The 22,395-nt window shown below is 45.4% G+C and overlaps 1 protein-coding gene and 1 non-coding gene across 2 annotated transcripts; both read right to left on the reverse strand.

Moving 5' to 3' along the window:
• Positions 1-3,211: 3,211 nt before the first annotated feature.
• LOC149870191 (U2 spliceosomal RNA) lies at positions 3,212-3,404 on the reverse strand. The gene has a single exon (XR_016440873.1). It is a non-coding gene; the product is annotated as a U2 spliceosomal RNA (small nuclear RNA).
• A 15,964-nt stretch (positions 3,405-19,368) lies between these two features.
• On the reverse strand, positions 19,369-22,037 carry LOC149870192 (toll-like receptor 1). The gene has a single exon (XM_090035758.1). The coding sequence runs from the start codon at positions 22,035-22,037 to the stop codon at positions 19,632-19,634; it is 2,406 nt and encodes an 801-aa protein (XP_089891884.1). The 3' UTR covers positions 19,369-19,631.
• Positions 22,038-22,395: the final 358 nt, after the last annotated feature.

Here is a 22,395-nt window from a genome sequence, read left to right on the forward strand (position 1 = left end):
GAGCCCATGAAGCGTGCCAGGTTTCAATAAGATAGGCTCAGGAGCTGCAGAGAAACTGCACCCCAAATTCCTGAGAGCCAATTACCTGTAACTTCTACGTGCAAAGCCACAGGGAGCTCAGACTTGCAGAAATGATAGCTGCTGAGGAGCCCACGAAGTGCACTAACTTTCAACAAGATAGGTTCAGGGGGTTCGGAGAAACAGCACCCCAAATTCTTGAGAGAAAACCTCCTGTGACTTCTGTGTGGAAAGCCACAGGGAGCTTAAAACTGCAGGCTTGCTAGCCCCTGAGGAGCCCACAAAGCCTGCCAATTTTTATGATGATAGATGCAGGGGTTTGGGGGAAACTGCGTCTTAGGCTGCTGACAGACAAAACTCGTGATCCAGATGCAGGGAGGAGGGCGGTAGTCACACCGTCTGCACCTGGAGCTTGGGGACCCCGGCAGCGGGAAGTTCACCTTGAGGAACACCAGCTGCTCCACCAAACCAGGATCCAGGCAGGTGCGGTGGGGTGTCACAACATCCGCAGCCATGCTGAACACCCCCTCGCTTGGCACACTGGTCGGTGGACAGGACAGGTATTTCTGGGCAACTGTGGCCGGATCCAGCCACATCAGGCTGTGGGTTGCCCAGTAGGCCAAGGGATTGCAATCCAGGGGCTCCACAGGCTCGGCAAGGTAGGCAGACACCATGGTGTGAGGGCTGTCTGCCTGATCCTGGGGTCTGGTGGGTCTGGACCCCCTAATGTTTGCCATGGCCTTAGCCCATATTGGCAGCGCCTGTGGTGGGGGGGAAGACTGGCTCGTGGATGGCGGGCTGGGTTCAGGCAGTGGATCCCCCTGTTCCACTTCCCCCCACCTCCACCGCTCCGCCTCCATCACTTTCTTAATGAGTACCTCCCTCCAGTGACTCAGTGTCTTGCTGCCACATATGGTTCCCTTCACCCTTGGGTCACAGATGGGGGCCAGCATATGCATTGTGTTGGACCCCAAGGGTTCAAGCCTTTTCCTAAGGCCCTCCTTCAGCCACCTCACCAGTGCCTGCACATCTGGTGAAAGCGGCCTGCCCCAGCCAGGAATATTGGCCCCCAGAAAGCTCTCCATTTGCCTGCAGAGCTCCTTCACTATGGGAACCACCTGGCTGAGGAAGGCATCAGCAGCACTGAGGGTCCCAGTGGCCTCGAAGAAGGGCTTGAGGATCAGCAAGATCTGGGAGATGGCATCCCACTCAGCTTTGGTCAGGGGGCCGCTGATCCCAATCCCCCCAAGCAAGGCCAGCTCATGGATGGCCTTCTGTTGCTCCACCAGCCTCTCGAGCATCAGGTGTGTGGAGCTCCACCGAGTCTCTATGTCCTGGATGATTTTGTGCTGCTGGACATTTAGCTCTGCTTGTTTGTCTTGCAGCATCTTGCCTCCCTTGATGCTCCAGTGGAAGTAGCCTGCCACCTTCCTGCATCTGGAAACGAGCCTGCTGGTGTTGCTGGGCGCCATCACCGGCAGCCCTGTCCCCCTCCAAGGCATCCCTCACAATCAGATGTAAATTGTGTGCCACACAGCAAATACCAGCAAAGTTGGCATCACGGACTGCCTTGACCATATTGGCCCCATTGTTGGTGACCATGAAGCTGCGGTTCATGGCTCCCCTTATCTCAGCTGCTGTGTGGGACTCATCCATCACCTTGGCATGAAGGAGAGCCCACTGATGGCCTGACTGGCCACACCAGTGCCCTGTGAGGGAGAGGTACGCATGATCTCCACCCCAGCTGCTCCAGATGTCCGAGGTGAAGTATACAGTCACCTGCGGACCTGCCTTGTGCAGCTCCTCCCTCAAGTGCTCCCTGCATGCTTTGTATAGGGAGGGCAGTACCATCCTGCTGAAGGTGGTACATGCGGGCACCTGTTGGATGGAGCCAGCAGTGCCAGGAGCCGCCTGAACCCTGGCCGCTCAACAAAGGTGAAGGGCTGGCCATCCAGAGCAAGCATCTCCCCAGTGGTCTGGGTGACCTTGCTCACATTTGCAACTGGTCCCTTTTGCCCCCAATGTTCCAGGGTGCCCTGCCTCTGCTGTGGGGGACAGGGGCTGTGGAGTGAGCGGGGGCCATTCCTGTGGCAAAGGGGTGGTACCTGCAGAGATGATTCAGCATCCCCGAGGTGGCTGTGCGCTTTGTTCCCTTGCCCTGGCTGATTTTGGCTCAGCAGCGCACACAGATAGCAAACGTGGGATCATTTGCCAGCTCATAATGATCTCAGACCATGCTAGTACTAGGCCTTTCCCTCTGGCATGTGGGTGAAGCTGTGGATGCTGCTGAACTCTCCCCCTCTTCAGCAGTCACAGGCACAGCAAGAGAAAGAGCTGACTCAGCTGAGCCGCTTGCCTTCACCTGTACAGAGACACCTTCTGAGGTGCCTTCTGGGAAAGACCTCATGGCTTGAAAGGAAAAAACCTGAGAGGTGTTGAGCACAAACTCAACTTATTCCCCCTCCTTGCCAGGGCACTGAGATGCAGATCCAGCGCCAGCTCTTCTTCTGGCGCTGGGAGGTTCAGCATAGGCAGTGACACAGGGGTGGAGTGCGCTGCTGTGCTGATTGCAGTTATGGTGGGAAAGGTTGTGGCTGCTGTGTCTGGACATGAGATAGTCTCAGGCACAGACAGTGGCTCTGGTGGCACTGCTGCCCCCCTCTCTTTACTGCTTGTAGCAGCTTCATCCCTTATCGTGGGAGGAAAGAGGCTGCATCTCAGTTTGGTGGGGGAAGAAACTGCAGCTCTCCCGCTTGCAACCCCCCCTTGCTCCCCTTCGTGCAGGCTGGCCAGTGTGGCCACCTGCCTTTCCACCCCGCTTCATAATGTGTTTCTTTGTATGTAAACTGGAACCTCTAAGCGTGCTGTGCACCGCGGGTTAGATTTCTGGATGTTATGTAAATGTGTTTGTGTGTGTAGATAACATATTGAGAAGCGTTGGTGTGGTGGAAACAATGAATGATGTATAAAAATATATATAACTAAATTCCTATATATAGAATAGATCCTAGGCTACTACTAACCCTATCCAATATAAGCGTAAACTAATATGAAAAGTAGTTATAAAATAAAAGCACCAAGTTCTCAGAAATCCCTGTTGCTAGCATTGCAAGTAGGGGATCCGTTGAAGATCAGGGCTTCCAGCCGTCATGGTTTGACGCAGAGGTGCTGGAAAACATTTTTTTTTTTCCTGTTTTTTTGCACTGGTCCTGGAAACACTGTAATACTAGGTCAATGCATGGAGTGGATGGAGCAAGCTCCGGTTCCACCACCCAACACCAAAAAGAATCTGCTCAATATAGACCTCAGATGGAGGACATATCAGAGACAATCACCTGCCCTGGGAAAACCACCTGATTGATCATGGTGTCTCCCCTGATAGATTAGTACAGGCCATCTGAATAAGTTACCACCAGCAGCTCAGAAACTGACCCCAAGGCAGAAAGCAGGGGAGCTGAAAAACTGCTGCCTTTTATGCATTTTCTCTGGCCCTCCCCCAGAGCACTGGGATTGGAAGGGACCTCAGAGAATGATGACAGGTCACTGGCCAGCCACACATGTCAGTCATGAAAGCACTCCTTCCCCTTCTCCCCCTCCCCCGCCTTACTTTTCTTTTTTTCCCCACCACAGGGAATCCAGTATAGGCAAGTCAAATATTCGACCCTTGTCAAATATTCAACCCTCATTGCTAATATTCGACTCACGCTGTTAATATTCGACTTCCGGTATTCAATTGGATAGCTATTCAACCAGCTGCTATTCAACTCGACTTTCACTTTTCAAGGTCAAATATGTCGAATATTTGTCAAATTGAATATTAAGTCGAAGCTTTGCACAGCCCTACTAAGTTTCTACCTGTTAGCATTCATAATGCTTCCCAATTGTTGATATAACCCCACACTTAAAAATCACCCAAAGCCCCAGATTCTCAAACTAGATTGGGCCCCCACCAGCAAGGCCAATCTTACCGGCAGCACTGTAGGCATGCTACAAGCAGGCCCCAAACTCTAGATCTGTTATTCTCAAACAGGGTGCTGGGATGCTGCCAGACCCTTTCAGAGGTGCCATGAGGTATGAAGAGATAAACTAAGCAGGTAAGCCAAGATCAAGCTAGTCTCTGCCTGGATTATCCCCCACCCCTACTGCCCATCCCCACTGTAAGGAGGTAAACACTGCAATATAAAAATCAGTGTTTGAAGTAGGATACCAGTCAATTTACAAAAGTTATGGATGAGTGCCTCAAGTAAAAAAAAAGTTGACACAGCCATTGTCATAGTTGCCTTCTATGGAACTGTCATCAGTAGAGGGGTGGAGGGACAGCACTAAGGGTGCAGACAGAAGTGACAATTTTTGCCTGATCTGGCCCCAGAAAGCAATATATAGCTGCAACCAAGCACAAGTACACAGCTGCAGGTAACTTCAAAAATGGCCAATTGGGTGAAAAACTGACCCTTCATTGCATGAGGTATCAGATGAAGATGTTTCAAAATGTGGCATCTTCTGTAACTTGTGTCTGCAGAGCTCCCAGCCTGTCGCTGTTTTCAGAATGGGAGGGGGAAAGGGAGTAGAGGGAGTTCACGCTAGGTTTTTTTTCAACCCCCCTCCCAAGTGTGGGGCGGGTGTATTAGAGCTGCCTCCTGAGGTGGGGGGACTCCAGTTCACCCACCCCAGCCCATCAGCACCAGCTGGGGAGCCCCAAGAACAAGTTGCCTCTACTGCCTTTCCCCTTCCCATTCTGAAAACAGCAAGCACTGACAGAGGGGTGGCCATTGCTCTGGGAACCTGGCTGCAGCCACCATACCCTGAGCACACCTAAAAGTACTTAGTAAATGCCCTAAGCCCTTAGGGCTCTGCTTTCATGCATGCCCAGAACAGCCTCAGTTTGAGCAACAATGTGGTGCCAGCTCCCATCTAAGTACAGTTAGGAATCAGGCATTGGACATGCTCTGACTAAGTTCACTGAGGGTATGATCTGGCAGGCACATTTAGGGCATACTTAGCAAACACCAGCATAATTGGATATTCACACAATGTAGCTGAGCCACTTTCTCTTTAAAATGTGGCAAGTGGTCAGATTGGTGCCACAGTCCTTTCCCTGCTTCTATCACTTCTGTGGATTTTACATTAAACAGCCATTAGATGACATTAACCTCCCTCTAGGCCAAGGCAGTCCTCTCAGCTCTTTGAAAGACTAGTTGTAAGTGCCCCAACTCACAAGATTCTGGCCTTTGCTCTCTAGTCCACAGAGGTGCCTACCTGCAGGCCTGACTCAGACGTCTAAGCTCCAGAGTGGGTCAGGATTTTTGGCACGCCACAGGGCTCAGTGTTTGCTCTTGCTAGCTCTAAGCAGCTCCTTGCTCAGCATTTAGAGTTTTTGGATCACCTTTCTGAGATGCCCAAATATTCCCATCCATTGGAAAGGGAGCCAGTACTCCTAAAACAGGACCCTGGATGCCACTCTGAGAGCTAGAACACCTAAAAGTTAGGCACTGCAGCAGCCGACTTTGCTAGGTACCTAAGTCCTTTTTTGAATTCAGCTCCAAGTGCCTTTGAGGGCATGAGCCTAAGTTTCTCTGGCACTCATTTTCTTCTCCACAGAGTTTTTATAAGATGATCAAATAAAGCTGTCTGGATAGCCTCATTGTGTTATATAACTAGCCTGGCAATAGTTGCTCTGCACAGCACAGCAGCGCATAGAACCTGTAGAAGATTTCTACCCTGTAACAAAGTATTAGAAGGGAGAAAATGCCATAGAGATTTTCCTTATTCTCTTTTATACAGTTCACTAAATGCCCCTTAATTCTAAATAATGCAATTGTGTTATGCACAGAAGGGTAATACAGGGCTGAGAGGCTGGTGTGTCACGTTTTTAAACATTAAATCCAGAGAAAATGATAAAAAATAAGACATTTTGAAAAGTAGGAGTGGAATTTGCTGTAGCCTGAGGCAAGCAGTAACCTACATGCAGATTAATTATGCATATTCTGTGTGGCCGTTTACTGCCGTTTTCAGGGGGGAAAATTACATAGTTACCAAAGCAAAAGGCTGCTTCAAAGCATCTTCTTGGAATATTTCTTAAAACCAAAGGCTAGGATGTGTCCTGCTTGTGACCTCATTAACCCTGCTTTTTATGTTCCAACTCTGCTCTCAGCATACACTTGAGAGCAAGGAGGGAAAATGTGGTTTGATGTCTTCTTTGTATTCCCTGCTGCTGGGATGGCCTGAAGGCTATTTTCTTTTATATGGTTCTGCAATCCAGCAGCTTTCTCAGCCTAAGTGCATATAATGAAGCCTGAGGTGTGGCATAGTCTTAACTACTGTGGATCAAAACCATTCTGGGATTCCCCTATTCAAGGGTATCCTGAGGAAGCTAATTAAGCTGGCTTTGGGGCTGCTTTGCATCACAGAGCAGAGCAAAGGTGCCAGAGCAAAGGCCAGAAACTTGTCCAAAGCTTTGTGTGCACAGTCTGCATGCTGAAAGCAGGAACAAACAGCTTCTTGTTCTAAATCAAAATTAACAGATGCAACTAATAATTTACTAAAATATACAGGGAACTTGCTAGACAAATCCTTAGAGATACTTTCAACCATCTCCTGATTTGGAAAAATAAAATAAGCAAAGTAAACCAATGATTAAATAGGATGCATCCTCACGAGTGGGAACATGTGTTTCTCTGGTGACAAGTAGCAGTGATCCCCGGGGAACACCTATGCTATGTGCACTCTGACATGGCATGCTGCCCATGATGGGGTAGGAGAGGCTAGGGCCAGGAAGTGTGCTGGCCCCAGCAGCCTTACCTGGGGTCCTGGGGGTCTCCAGAAGCTGCAGCTGCAGCACTCCTGCAGCAGGGAGCCTAGCTTGCAGCCAGAGCTTGGATCCAGCTGACCAGGTTCCAGTTTTGGGCAGTGTGCACTGCCACCATGTTTTTCTAGGTGCGATTTTTTTTTCACCCTGGGATCTTCCATGGTCAAGCCTCCCCCACTTCCCGTTGCAAAGTAGTAGCACAGGGAATGCTTGCATGTGTGATGTGTACACTATGTGGTGCTGCAGATTGGTCTGACACATACCGCATGTCCACTCTCATCTGGACACACCCACAGTGGGTGTTAGTCCCACACACTGAGAATTTTAAGCAAAACAGTAAAAATCTACATTGTTCTTACAAATCACTGTGCTGAACACAGGGCCATTCAATGTAGCAGGAGGGAGAGAACCCAGATGGTTCTGTGAAAAGTTCAGATTGATCCCTAGAGCTTGAGCTACACAAAAATTTCCTTCAGCTGTTAGAAGTGTCAGGTTTGTTACCCAAAGTTAAAAAGCTATCAACTCACACACCAGATAGCTTCAGGATACAGATTTTATTTTAGGGCTCAGTTCTATTCCACTTATTAGGTTCACATATTCATAGATTGTAAGGGGCTGGAAAAGACTTCAAAGATTATCAGGTCCAGCCCCTCTGCACTAGACAGGAAAGACAACTGGGATAAGGAGACCCCAGCAAGGTGACTGTCCATCTCCTCTTGAAGATTTCCAGGGTAGATGATTATACCACCTCTGGAGGGAGCTTATTCCATAGTCTGGACACCCTGGCTGTGAAGAAGTTTTTCCTAGTTTTAAACCTGAAATGGTCTTCCAGGAGTTTGTGGCCATTACTCCTCGTTTTCCCCAAGGATGCCCTGGTGAATAGTTGTTCACTGAGCCCTTGATGTATTCCCCCAATGTAACAGTAAGCTGCTACTAAGTCCTCTCTCAGCCTTCTCTTTTTTAGGCTGAAGAGGCCCAAGTCCCTCAGCCTTTCCTCATATGGCTTGCCATACAAGTCTCTGATCATAGGGGTGGCCCTTCTCTGGACTCTCTCAAGCTTTCCCACATCCTTGTTGAAGTGCGGTGCCCAGAACTGGATGCAGTACTCCAGCTGTAGTCTCACCAATGCTGAGTAAAATGGAAGAATAACTTCCTTGATTTTGCTTGAGATGCATCAGTTGATGCATACCAGAGTATTGTTTGCCCTGCTGGCTACAGCATCATACTGTCGGCTCATGTTCATACTAAGGTCTATTATTACCCCTAGGTCCCTTTCAGTTGTGGTGCTAGTCCATATGACGCCACCGAGCCTGTAAGTATGCTGGGGATTGTTTTTCCCCAGATGGAGCACTTTACACTTCTCAATGTTGAACTTCATCTGGTTCCAATCTGCCCAACTTGCCAGCCTGTCTAGGTCTGCCTGTATCTACAGCCTATCTTCAAGCATGACCATGCTCCTCCATAACTTGGTGTTGTCCATGAACTTGGCCAGTGAACTCTTCACCCCCACATCCAAATCATTGATAGAGGTGTCGAAAAGCTCAGACCCCTTAGTACCACCACTGGCCATTTCTCTCCAGGATGACACAGATCCATTCACTAGAACTCTCTGGGTCCTACCCCACAGCCAGCTTTCTACCCACCTGACTGTCAAGCAATAAAGCCCACAATCCACCAATTTTACCATAAGAACATCACGAGATACCAGATCAAAGACCTTTTGGAAGTCTAGGTATACAATGTTGACCTCCTCTCTCTTATCCAGGTTTTGAGTTACCTGGTCGTAGAAGGAGGTGAGATTGGTAAAACAAGACCTGCCTGCAACAAAGCCATGCTGGCTGTCATTCAGAATCCTACCTTCTGCAAGCCTCCTTGATGAATTTTTCTAGGATTTTCCCTGGGATAAAAGTTAAGCTAATTGGCCTATAGTTGCCCGGGTCCTCTCTCCTCCCCTTCTTGAAAATGGGCACAATATTGTCTCTGTTCCAGTCTTCAGAGACCTCCCCCAAGCACCATGAGTTTTGGAAGAGTTTCACCAGAGGTCCCACAATGACTTAGGCCAGCTCTTTCAGCACTCTCGGATGAAGTTCATCTGGCCCTGCTGACTTATAAATGTCTAGCTTTTCTAAGTGATCATGCACCAGCTTAGCCTCAGCAGTAGGAAAACAGTCCTTCTCACCATGCCCATTCTGAACATTATCTAGTATGATTTTCCCCTTAGTCCGGTGAAATACTGAAGCAAAGTAATCATTTAGGAATTCAGTTTTCTTACTCCTCCTTGCTGCTTGTTTATGACTTAATCTTAAGGATGACTTGTGCAGGCTGGAATAGAATAGCTCATAAGCAACTAAGTCATGCACTAGAAACTGGCCCTAAGTGTAGGCAAAGATTGTGCTAAGTACCGTTTTAGAAAACTGTAGCTAAAACCTGCTCTGTAGCATCAATTCAAGAGCTCTCAAAAACTTTCTATTAAAGTCCTTCTTAATGGAAGTTGTTTTTTCAACTGACTGAAAATTATCTTAACAGCGTTTCCTTTTTATTGAATCATAGGAAAATAGGGCTGGAAGGGACCTTGCAAAGTCAGCTAGTCCAGCTCCCTGCTCAAAGTTATCCCTGACTAAACCATCCCAGCCAAGTGTCTGTGTAATCTGTTTCTGAAAGTTTCCCAAGGATGGAGATTGCACAGCTCCTCTAGGCAGCCAATGCTTGACCACCCTCGTAGTCAGAACATTAATTTTTTTCTTTGAAACGTTTCAGGTTTCTATCAAAGGAACAGAGAACACTCCAAACTGACATTTGATATACCCAGGCCATACATAGCCTCATGCACATACTCTGCCATTGCAGAAACATGTATGGGCCAACTGATAGTAACCATCATCAGGTTTTAAAAGCAAGACCTAAAAAAGGGTTAAAAGAAACAGTTTGTTTGATCTACAGATGATGGTTATCAACAAATGCATAAAGAGAGCAAGTCTCGTTTATTCCCAGTATATAATTAGGCCATTTATCGTTTTAAGCTTCTTACAGATACTCAAACAAATCCTGCAGCTATAAAATCAGATAGTCAATTAAATATGCTGTCATGAAAGTCAGAGGAACCAGCTGAGGATCCACCAGCCCCAGTTGTCCAATAAGCTCCATGCACACACAGTCCACTGGTGTCAGACAAGCTCATTGCAAAATCCATGATTTCTACAAGGGATATCCTGACACCTAAGGAAGAACTTAGGTAAACAGAGATTCAGGACATGAAGGGGATGATCCAAGCTGTGATCCAGCCCACCGATTACTACCCCATAGTCCTAATCCATGTGGGTACTAATGATGTGGCCAGGAGAGGCCCTGATCGCCTGATGGTGGACTACCATGCTCTAGAGTGCACGCTAAAGGAGATAGGCGCACAGGTGGCTTTCTCTTCTATCCTACCAGTGAGCAGACGTGGAAGACGGCATCCAATGTGCATCGCGGAGACCAGCTGGCGGCTTCGGGAATAGTGTCTCGAGGCAGGCTTTGGCTTCCTCAACAATGACCGGCACATCACAACAAGAGACATACTCGGATGGGATGGGCTCAACCTTTTCCCTAAAGGTAAGCATGTGTTTTCTTCTAGGCTGGCAGATCTCCTTCAGCAGGCTTTAAACTAGGCTCGTTGGGGGAAGGGGAAGACGAAGGTGGAGGAAACATTGGACTGCCAGACCAAGCAACACCCACAAGTACAGCCCAGCCTAGACCAATAAGTGGAACATATACACATGTAAGTGACAGGGACCAGGGTAATGCTGAAAGTAGGGGGCCAGTGCACACATCCTCAGGAGGCCTCAGATGCCTCTACACAAATGCTCGTAGTATGGGAAACAAGCAGGAGGAACTTACTGTCCTGCTAGCTGACACCAACCCAGACATAGTGGGGCTCACTGAAACGTGGTAGGACCCAACGCATGACTGGGCAGTGAATATCAAGGGCTATAGGCTGTCCTTTTTTAAATACATAGGGGGCAAAAAGAAGGTTCCGGGTAATGTGGGGCCCCTGCAGGACACGCCAGGAAATTTGGTTGTCACACCAGATGATAAAGCCAACATATTTAATGATTTCTTTGCCTCCATTTTCCTAAGCAAGGACTGGAACAGTCACGCCCCCCTGAACCCCTTACAGATCCCAGGGGAGACGCACCTAGGCCAAGGGTTAGTGAAGAACTAGTTAGGGAACTTCTGGAGGGACTGGATGTATTCAAATCAGGTGGTCTGGACAATCTCCACCCTAGAGTACTGAGGGAATTGGCTGAGGTTATTGCGGGAGCCCTGGCACGGCTTCACAAGCACTCGTGGTGCTCTGGTGTGGTGCCAGAGGACTGGAAGAGGGCCCATGTGGTTCCCATCTTCAAAAAGGGGAGGAAGGAGGACCTGGGAAACTATAGGCCAATTAGTCTTACCTCAAACCTGGGCAAGGTTTTTGAGAAAATTATTCTGGCGCATATCCACGAGGGGCCAGCAGGGGAGATTATGCTTAGGGGAAAACCAACATGAGTTCATTAGAGGCAGATCCTGTCAGACCAACCTGGTGGCCTTCTATGACCAGGTCACCAAATCCTTAGATGCAGGGGTAGCAGTGGATTTGGTCTTTCTGGACTTTCAGAAGGCCTTCTACACTGTCTCTCACCCCGTTCTCATTAAGAAACTGGGGGACTGTGGTGTCGACACCCACACAGTCAATTGGGTCGCCAACTAGCTGGAGGGCTGCACCCAGAGAGTGGTGGTGGATGGGTCATTTTCAACCTGGAGGGATGCGGCCAGTGGGGTCCCCCAGGGCTTGGTCTTTGGGCCCGCATTGTTCAACATCTTCATTAGTGACTTGGACGAGGGGGTAAAAAGCACCCTGTTCAAATTTGCTGATGACACTAAGATGTGGGGGGATGTGGGCATGCTAGAAGGGAGGAGTAGGCTGCAATCGGACCTAGACGGGTTACAGGGGTGGGCAGACGAGAATAGGATGGGATTCAACACCAACAAGTGCAAAGTGATGCACCTGGGGAGGAACAACTGGCACCATACCTACAGGTTGGGGAACTCCCTTCTCGTCAGTACAGAAGCAGAAAAGGACCTTGGAGTCATCATTGACTCCAAGATGAACATGGGCCGGCAGTGTGGGGATGCAGTCAGGACGGCCAACCGCATCTTGTCATGCGTCCACAGATGCATCTCAAGCAGGTCCAAGGAGGTGATCCTCTCCCTCTATGCGGCACTGGTCAGGCCGCAGCTGGGGTATTGCGTCCAGTTCTGGGCACCACACTTCAGGAGGGATGTGGACAACATGAAGAGGGTCCAGAGGAGGGCCACTCGCATGATCAGGGGACAGCAGGGCAGGCCCGATGAGGAGACGCTACGGGACCTGAACCTGTTCAGCCTCCACAAGAGAAGGCTGAGGGGGGATCTAGTGGCCTGTTACAAACTAGTCAGAGGGGACCAGCAGGCACTGGGGGAGTCCCTGTTCCCTCAAGCACTACCAGGAGTGACCAAGAATAATGGTCACAAGCTGGCAGAGGGTACATTTAGGCTAGATACCAGGAGGCACTACTTCGCAGTCAGGGCAGCTAGGATCTGGAACCAACTTCCAAGAGTGGTGCTGGCTCCTACCCTGGGGGTCTTTAAGAGGAGGCTAGACGTATACCTTGCTGGGGTCGTTTGACCCCAGTACTCTTTCCTGCCATGGCAGGGGGCCAGACATGATGATCTGCTCAGGTCCCTTCCAAGCCTAGAAAGTATGAAACTATGAAACTGTTTCTATGCATTGTGAAAGCATACAGGCCATGGATATCACCATTAAAAATATATTTTTTAATAATATTCAAAAATAGAAGCAAAAATGGTTAATTTTAAGTTTTTTTACTTTGGGTTACTATTATTTCAACATTTTCCAGGCTAGAAGAGAAAAACAAAATAATTCACTGAATTTTTACTAAAATGATTAGTGATTAGTAATTTAGATGAGGAACAAAGACCCCTGAGTCTGATAGAGATACATTGGTATATGGAGGGGAGGAGTGATAAGGCCCAGCAAATCAATCTGTTTTTCATTTTCACTAATATAAAAAGTAACATTTTGTATTGGGAAGTGAGGGAATGGCATTAAGTACCAAAGAAACATGAGCACTTAAAAGGAAGCCTCGCATATAACAATCAAAACAGGGGCTTGTGTCACCAGTTCTCGATGTTTGTCTTGGAACTAATGAAAGAGATTTTCAAGGTCAACTGATAAGGTGACTTAGTGCACATCTTTTGTTGTTTATCTGATGATACTACATGATTTAGCAAAAATATGTAAGCAATTAATGCACTTCAGGGATTGGAAAACAGAAGCACATTTTCTTAAGGACACTCATCAGTGGGAGAATTAGGACCAGAACCTATATCTCTTAATCCATCTTCCAAGCACCCTGCTGTAGATTAATATGCCCATAAGACAGATTTATGCATGTGCTGAACCAAATAAGTCATATCTATACTTGTCCTGACATTTTAAGCGTCCATTATCAATTAATCTTCCCCGTAAGTCAGGAAGCTTGTTAATGTTTACACGACCACTAGATGTCGCCCTTACTCCACACAAAGGCCATAAACTTAACCTTGTATTTACATTACAAGAAAACACTTCAAGAAGAAAGCTATTTTTCTTGTCCACCCCCTCCCTCAGATCCGATCATGCCATACTTATCAAGACTAGAGCCCCTATCTTTTTACATGTTATTCTTTTATTTGGAAAATGCAAATAATCAATTCCCTAAGGGCAAAATTTACCCTATGGAGAAGGCCAGTACAAAGCCAATAGACTGCTTTGCATAGTATGTTCCTCTTCTGTTGTATGGCTTCTGTGAGTGCTCAGGCTTCTTATAATGTGACTTCCAAAATCACAAAAGGCCAATGAAAGCTGAGCACATAACTGCTCTTCGTACCTAAGAAAAACTCTCCCTAGGAATCCAGTTTCAGATACACATTTTTTCATTCTGCCTGTAGCCTATTGCCCTACAAAATATGTGAAGAAAAGAACATTCTTGTGACATTTGACCACCAGTAAAGAGGAACTGACACCACAACTGCTGTCTGGCCAAAAACACATTCAGTTTCAGATCAAAAAAATTAAAATCCCCACAGAGACATTACGAAAAATGTTGCTAAACTCTGGGGGGAAAAAACCCTCTTTCCTCCAAAAAATGGAAACTGTATTTCCTGTGTCTGTCAGGCACACTATGATATGTACAACTAAATTAACAGATCTTACGATGATAGGCTGAGAGACATGGGACTCTTTAGCCTGGAAAAGCGTAGACTCAGGGGTGATCTGATGGCCACCTATAAGTTTATCAGGGGTGACCACCAGGATCTGGGGGAACGTTTGTTCACCAGAGCGCCCCAAGGGATGACTAGGTCAAATGGTCATAAACTCCTGCAAGACTGTTTCAGGCTGGACATAAGGAAGAATTTCTTTACTGTCCGAACCCCCAAGGTCTGGAACAGTCTGCCAGCGGAGGTGGTTCAAGCACCTACATTGAACACCTTCAAGAGTAAATTGGATGCTTATCTTGCTGGGATCGTATAACCCCAGCTGACTTCCTGCCCTTTGGGCAGGGGGCTGGACTCGATGATCTCCCGATTTCCTTCCAGCCCTAACGTCTATGAAATCTATGAAATCTATGAAATATTAGTTAGGACACTTAAGTTTTCAGGTCACTAGCCAGATCCACTTAGGAGTTGCAATGCCTAAGAATCAAGGCCCTTGCTATGGGAGATTGAGCCTCACCAACAAGGTTAGGCAGCTAGGATTTCCATGCAGTCAATAGAGAGGTGTCTTGAAACGTCAATTCAGAGTACCAAAGCTCTGTACTAAGAAATGCATAGGAAATGCTTGGCATAGTGTGGATTCCTATCCTATCCTTCTTAGGTGCTTGAGCTCTAGACTTTGGGCTATATCTCAAGCACTGCCATTATCTTGGGGTCTGGAGCACCAGGAGCCCAGTTCACACCAACATTGAACTGGATTCTGTGTAAAGTGCAGAACCTTCCCTCCCACCACAATTCATTCACAAGTGTGACTAGTGATGATACAGAAGATGATGCTGCCCTTTTCTACAATAGCCTAGTGTTTAAAGCACTTACCCAAAGAGGATACCTGGATTCCAACCCCACACCCAAATTCACATATTTCTCTTTTTGAGAGAGTGCACTAACCATCAAGCTAAAGAAAAGGATGGGTGGGAGAATCCCCCATCCGTCCTGTTGAAACTGGCCTGCTGGACAGACATGAATACAAGTTTCATGGGGCCAGAGAGAAAGTAAGCAAAAGGAAGGTTAGTTCTGTAGCCCTGTGAGATGGGAAAACAATTGGGAAAAGGACAAAGTTAGCTTCCAACATTGCTCATAGGATTGTTTATATATTTTACTTTAGAAAGTCTTTGGCTAAAAAACAGTTACCATCTTAGCAGCAGTCGCTGGTTAGGGCACCCCCCTGGGAAGAGAATACCAGAAACTGTTTAACAGGAAGAAATGGCTTGTTGATGGCACAGCTCATGCTTAAACAAGGAAATATAATTTGAGAAGTTTTACTTCTTCTTTTCACATCTGGTAATTGGGTAGAATAAGTGCCAATACATTACACAACAATAATTTCAATAAATTTAAATATTAATAATTGCTTAACCATTTTTTCTTTATTTTAGGTCTTTGGGCCAAAGGATGAAAGTATTTTAAGGGACAAAAGCATGTTTATTTTTGACTGATCAGCAGTTTTATTTGCTGTTTAATTTAATGCTCAGATGTCTTAACTAGGTAGGGACAGATATATTCTTCCACACAATAGCATCATGTTATTATTTAATGGTTATTGATGGATCTGATAGATTTTCATCACACTTGCATCACAAAAGACCTTACAAACTATCAACTACGGCCATATGTCACTTAAGCTACTGCCACCGCTGAAGTTTAGCCTGGTAACTGTTTGGTAGTAGACAATAGTATTACTCAATAGCTCAGGATATTAAGAGGTGCATACTGAATTGATAGCAATGCTGAGTTCAGTACAAAGCATGGCAACCCCTGGTCCTGCTTGAATGGGAAGAAGAGTAGTATTTACCTTTTTCCTAATGATTAGAGCACATAACCAGAGTGCCTCCCACCCCGTCAGTGTTATAGCAACTAGGCTACAGAATTACATCCCTCTTGTTTGCTTTCCTTCTAGTCTTACAAAGTATCCTTGGCTGCCCAATGAAGCAGCTTCTACAGGAAGCATGGCCTACCCTAGCCAGTCTTCTAGATAATCAAAGATATGAGTTTGCATCCCATAAGGCTGAAAAGAATCTATAACCTGGGTCTCCCACTTTCACAGTGGATGCTCTGAACTCTGGGCCAGGAGTTGGCACTCTATGCCCCATGGAGCCTTTGGATCCAGCCCGCAGAGCTGCGACTACAGTGGCATCTTGAAGCAGGGCGTGCTGTCCTTGCACTGGACTGCAATTGGGCACTGAGGTCTTCAGCAGAGGGGGATCTCTGCCCACACTGCAGTTAGGAACCCAGGCTTTGGCAGGGAGGAAGTGCTTTGTTTGTACTGTGCCACAGCCAGGCAGCACGGGTTCCCGCAGAGAGGTGCTTTTGCCACAGCATGCTGCAGCTGGGTATAGGGGAGAAGTGGTGGAGGTTGGGTCCTCTTGCCCTTCCTTCTCCAACCTGAGCTGCCTATGCTGGATGTTGCTGACCCCTGCTTGAAATTTTAGAACAAAAATAGAAAGCTGCAACTAGACCCCTTTCTTTTCTGGTGCCTGTATTTTGTATTGAGCAGTTTGTATGCTCCTTGTCAAACAGTTACTAAGCTTTCTCAATGGCCACCTAAGAAATCAGAGATTCAGGCAAACTTAGCTGCCTCCTAGCACCAATCTGGATTGCAACAGGAGTTAGGTTCCTAGATGCTTGATTTGGATCATATCTGGGCATGTGCTGTAGTCCCAGTCTAGATGCCTGGGGATTTTTTCAGGCCAAAATGGAGGTAGTTATCTCCTGAATTTAGGTGCCTTAGTAATTTTGCAGCTGCTGGAGTGGGGTTTATCTACCTTGTTTTTGGTCATGTAGGCACCTGAATTCCACCTGAATTCCACCAGCACCTTTTTGTAGGGGGTGCACTGCCACACTCAGGGGGTGCACGTGCACCCACGTGCACCCCCTACACATCACCAATGCCCAGCACCACTATCCGCAAAGACACAGTGCAGCACGGCACTCCTGGTCTGGCCCCAACCTCCCTCCCCACCCCCCACCCCGCTAGGTGGGGCACAGCTCTCCTGACCTATCTCAGCCCTTTCCCCCCAGGATGCAGCACCACCCGGCCCGGCCCCTCCCCCCCCCAGGCACGGCATGGCTCTCCTGGCCTGACCCCTGCCCAGCCCAACTCCACCTCATTGGTGCAAGGGTACCGCTTCCAGCTTCTGGGGAAGTAAAGGTGAAAGCTGCAGTTTTAAACATAGCAGCAAAAATGGGCACCAAGTTTAAAACTGCAGCTTTCACTTCCCCAAATTGGTAGGGCCCCCTGGGCTCGTGCCCAGCTTGCCCATTCATTAATCTGCCTATGACCTCTTCTTTGGATCTTGAGGGATGACAGAATCGTAACCCCTCTGGAAGTACATACAAGTTTAGTATGGGTCTTGCCTTGAACTTCTTTGTGTTAATGAATATCTCCTTCTTAAGACTCAGTTTTCAAGAATCACACCTTCCACTGGAGTCTTATGAGGTATAATGATTACATGTTGCATAACCTTTGTGCTGACCATCTGCTTTGGAAAATTTTACTATTTTAAATATCATTTCAAAACCCAGCTCAAGGTGAACACACAATATCTTCTCTCTTGGTCTGGTCAGGTCAGGTGAAACATGGTAAACATGCCTAAACGGTGTATTGTTACACCATTTGGTACACTTGGCTTCTAAATTCTTAGTCAGGCACCTAATTAAACTGCCTGCTTTTCATAGATGCTGTGTGTCAGTGATGTCAGCAAGCAGTGGGCCCTCTAGATCACTGAACACCTGATGTCCTTCACTTATCTACCTACTCATGGATTTAAATGACTGATTTTAGGCACTCATGCTTGACATGTCTAGCCTGCCTACACCTGTGAGCGTTAAGAGCCCTAGTCTTCTTTCTTTGTATTTATTTTTCATGATATTCATTGTGATGATCTGAGGGTTTTTTGTTGCCATGAAGTGGCTAACACAATTGTGTAATCATGCCATCATCGGTCACACAGAAAGGATACCAGACTCAGATTCAAATCTAATAACGAAATAAGAAAATAAGAGGTTGGATTAGATTTCCAAATTAAATCCAAGCCCAATGAATGATATGGCCTTTCCCAGACAAGGATATAATTAGTTTTCTCTGTTTGATTTTAGTAAAGAGATCATTTTCTGTGGAAACATTCTCCCCTCTCATCTGCATTGTGACTTCCTATATTCATGTCTGATAGCCTTCAGTCTGTGGGTTTCTCACACATGACAGTGAGCAAAACAACAAAGTTAAAATCTACTGTCTGGAGCTAAAAATAAAAGTGTACAAAAATTGTAAGCATATACACACACACAAATATGTATGTATATGGGTATATATGTATTGTAAGTGTGTGTGTATATGCTTACAATTTTTGTACACTTTTCTTTTTAGCTTCAGACTGGATTTTAACTTTGTTGTTTTGCTTTGCAAGTTTGAACAAACTGGCTTAATTCAATAAGAGTTCTATTAATGCAAAAATCTTAGCACTGGTTACATAAGTTCCCTTTTGGATTACATATCTGATGTTTCACAGCGTTCTATAAATAAAAGGGGCTTTCCTGTAATGTTTGGTCAATGTCTTCTCCAAATCTCTACAAAACTATATATAGGACCTATATATATTGCTAGCTAAAAATAATTAATGTTGGCTATTTATTAGCTTCTGAAAAAGATATACTCCTGCAAGACCGTTTCAGGCTGGACATAAGGAAGAATTTCTTTACTGTCCGAGCCCCCAAGGTCTGGAACAGTCTGCCAGCGGAGGTGGTTCAAGCACCTACATTGAACACCTTCAAGAGTAAATTGGATGCTTATCTTGCTGGGGTCCTATGACCCCAGCTGACTTCCTGCCCTTTGGGCAGGGGGCTGGACTCGATGATCTCCCGAGGTCCCTTCCAGCCCTAATGTCTATGAAATCTATGAAATCTATGAAATATTCTCCTCTCCTGTCTATTTAGGCCAGGGGTGGGCAAAATGCAGCCCGTGGGCCAGATGTGGCCCACCAAGCCATTCTATCCAGCCCACGGAGCCCCTAAAAAAATTAGAAAATTAACACTTATATGCCCCAGGCTGCCTGTCACATGGCCCTTGATGGTTTGCCAAAACTCAATAAGCAGCCCTCCACCCAAAATATTTGCCCACTGCTGATTTAGGCAATGGTCAAACTGTAAAAGAACATATTTCCCCAACAGAAATTGGCAGCTACAGAACTTTCTATATGTTACAGTTACTTCTGGGTATACAACCACAAATACCATGTGAAAGTGGTTTTATTAACAATATACAGTAAGTTCATAGACAAGCAGGGCAGGAAGAGACTTCACAAGGTCATCAAGTCCAGCCTTCTGGGATAGTCCCTGACTAAACCAAACTAGGCCAAGTGCCTGTCCAAGCTGCTCTTCAAAATTTCCATTAGTAAGTTAATTGGTTCCCTTAAGAATATAGTTCATTATAAACAATATTAACAAAGAAAATCTAAAGCTTAATGAATGTTCTTGTTATCTACACCTTCCTTGTTTTGACAGTCAGTGGCAGGTTAATGTTAATTGCTGCCCTAAGGTTAGCCCAGAAGAGTCCATGTTTGCTTTTCTCCTTGGGCCACTCCAAGTACGTTCTCTTGGCCATAAGTGCTTTCAACTTGTGATACCGAGCAGGAATGATATACTGAGGAATTGGGTCCAGTAAAATGAGGATCAAGCTGTTTGAGCTCTCGCTAAACAATTTGTGGTGGGCAAAGTAAAGTTCATAATGGCACCATTCACTCTGCACAAAATTGGGACTCAGAACAAAGATGGACTTGTAGCTTTTCTCAATGCAGTTAATGATGTTCTCCACAATGCTTTTGCCTGGAATGAAGTTCCTCTCATGCACACACAGCTGTATGGACCCCTCTTCCCTCTCCAGATTTGGTATCAGATCATTCTTCACCCATAAAGAATCATGTTCACTGTATGAAATGAAAGCATGAAACTGTAAATGGCTTGGTAGCTCCTCAGGGTAACTGTTCCAAACCCGTCGCTTTGTTTGTGTCCACTGCCACATCATCTTCAAATACCACGGGGCATCAAAATAGGTGCACAGAAAAGACACCAAAGCCACAAGGACCACTGTAATGATTAGAACAGTGACAAGCAAGAGAATTGTATTGCAAGCTATTTCGGACAAATGGAAATCCTTTAGTTGGGTTCCTTTCCAGCCTTCTGGATATTCACATACATACAATTCTGGCCAGCCCCCCAGCCTTGCAGGGCCTTGTTTTGCATGATTAATAAAGTCTTGTAGTTCACAAGAACATTTGAATGGATTTAGTCCTGCTTTTAGCTCTCTGATATTTTGACAGCTTTGGAAGAAATCAGAAGAGGGTGTAAGAATTTGATTCATTTCTATATTCAGGAATTTCAGAGCACTGAAATGCCTGCACCCAGGCAGGTCAGTGAGTCTATTAAAGGCAATATTCAACTCGCTCAAAGCTTCCAGCTTAATAATCTCCTTGGGGATGGTACTGATTTGGTTATTTTGCAGGTCAAGTATCTGGACATGGAGTGGTAAACATCTGAAGACTGCATCTGTCAGTTTGTTTGAAGACAAGTTCAGTTTGACTAGAGTTTCAGTCCAGTTGCAGTGCTTCTCCTCCTCATTGTAATATAATAAATTCCTACTTATGTCCAAGTGTTTCAGTGATATCATTTTGCTGGTCATTGAGCTCACCTTTGAAAGCTTCTCAAATTTATTTCTTGGTAAGATAAATGTTTTCAAGTGAGTGAGGGTACTGCAGTTTTTAAATACTTCATCTGTCAAGTCATTGTAGGAAAAATCAAAATACTGAAACAGGCTGGGTTCTTCAGGACAAAGCATGTATGGCATATTTGCATCAGATATTGTTAGATTTTCAATGTTCATTTCTGAAAATGCTAGGTACACAAGCTCTTGATTAAAATAAAAAAGCTTATTCCGAACATGCTCTAAGGTTAGCGCTTTTATTAAACTCTCTGAAACAACATGTTGGTCTTTATATTTTAGTATGGAAGAAATATCAGGTTTGTCCAACTTAGTTTCACCCCCAAAGGTCAAATTTTTCACAGTGAAAGACTCTACATGTGAAAACCAAACAATCATAAAAATTCGCAAAATGATAGTCCAGGATAAATCAACATTGTTAAGAATGAGATTGGATGTTTTGAATTCCTTTTCAAGGGATAAAGGAGGAAATGGGAAGTCTTTACAGCTCAAGTCATATTTAATATTGAACAATTCTAATTTTTCTGAAGTACTCATTCCATCATACAGAAGAGAAAAATTGAAATCTTTGTTTGCTGGGAAAACAATATGAAGATTCCTTGTGCTTAAGTCTGGCAGACTCCCAGAATCATAGTCAGTAAGGTCTTCTAAGGTTAGAAAGACAGTGTGCAGCTGCAAGTGTGCAATAGCTCTGAAGTCTGACCTGCGTATCATTGTGGCACTCAATCCCAAGTATTCCAGTTGGAACATAATACCCAATTCCTGACAAATAGGCAAGGCATTAAACTTGTTAAAAGAAAGATCCAAATGTCTTAGTTCTGCCATAAACTGACACTTAATAACTGACATTTTGTTATGAGATAAATCTAAGTATTGCAAGTCATTATTAAATTTGAAAGCACTAAAATCAAGTTTACTGATTATATTGTGAGACAGATTTAATACTTGCAGTTCAGGTAGTGGACTGAAATCAGAAATATGAACTTCATAGATATTATTCTGTGACAAATCCAGCACTTTTGTTTGCATTGGTATGCCTTTTGGAACATTAGTCAGAAAACTGCATGAATAGTTTGCAGTAAATTTATTTTCTATAGATAGCTTCATGTTATTCCATAATGTGAACAGAAAGATACAAGTACATTGGGAAACACTTTTGGAGGATCCCATTTGTTCTTCCAGAACAATAGTGGCACTTCGCAAATACTGGTAAATGTGGTTCTGATTAATATTTCTCAATGCTGAGCCCAGTCCTATGAAAAGAAAAGGAACTATTAGACCTCCAAATTCTTGGTGAGATGAGGGGAATATGCTAGAGTATATCTCCACCACATTACTGACATAGTATAAGTTGTATCCTGTGCCTTATTTTTCTTTGGTAGTATCAAACTCAAGTTACATTTTCCAGTTACATCTTTTCTCGGACAAGTGTAAAAAAAACACAGCAGAAAGGCACTGAATTATTTACAGTTCAGTACTTTTATTTGAAAGAATACAGATAGCAACATTTTTATAATATATTTAGAAT

Source organism: Crocodylus siamensis, chromosome 2, assembly GCF_052110815.1.
Source record: "Crocodylus siamensis isolate JL-2025a chromosome 2, ASM5211081v1, whole genome shotgun sequence".
NCBI lineage: Eukaryota > Metazoa > Chordata > Crocodylia > Crocodylidae > Crocodylus > Crocodylus siamensis.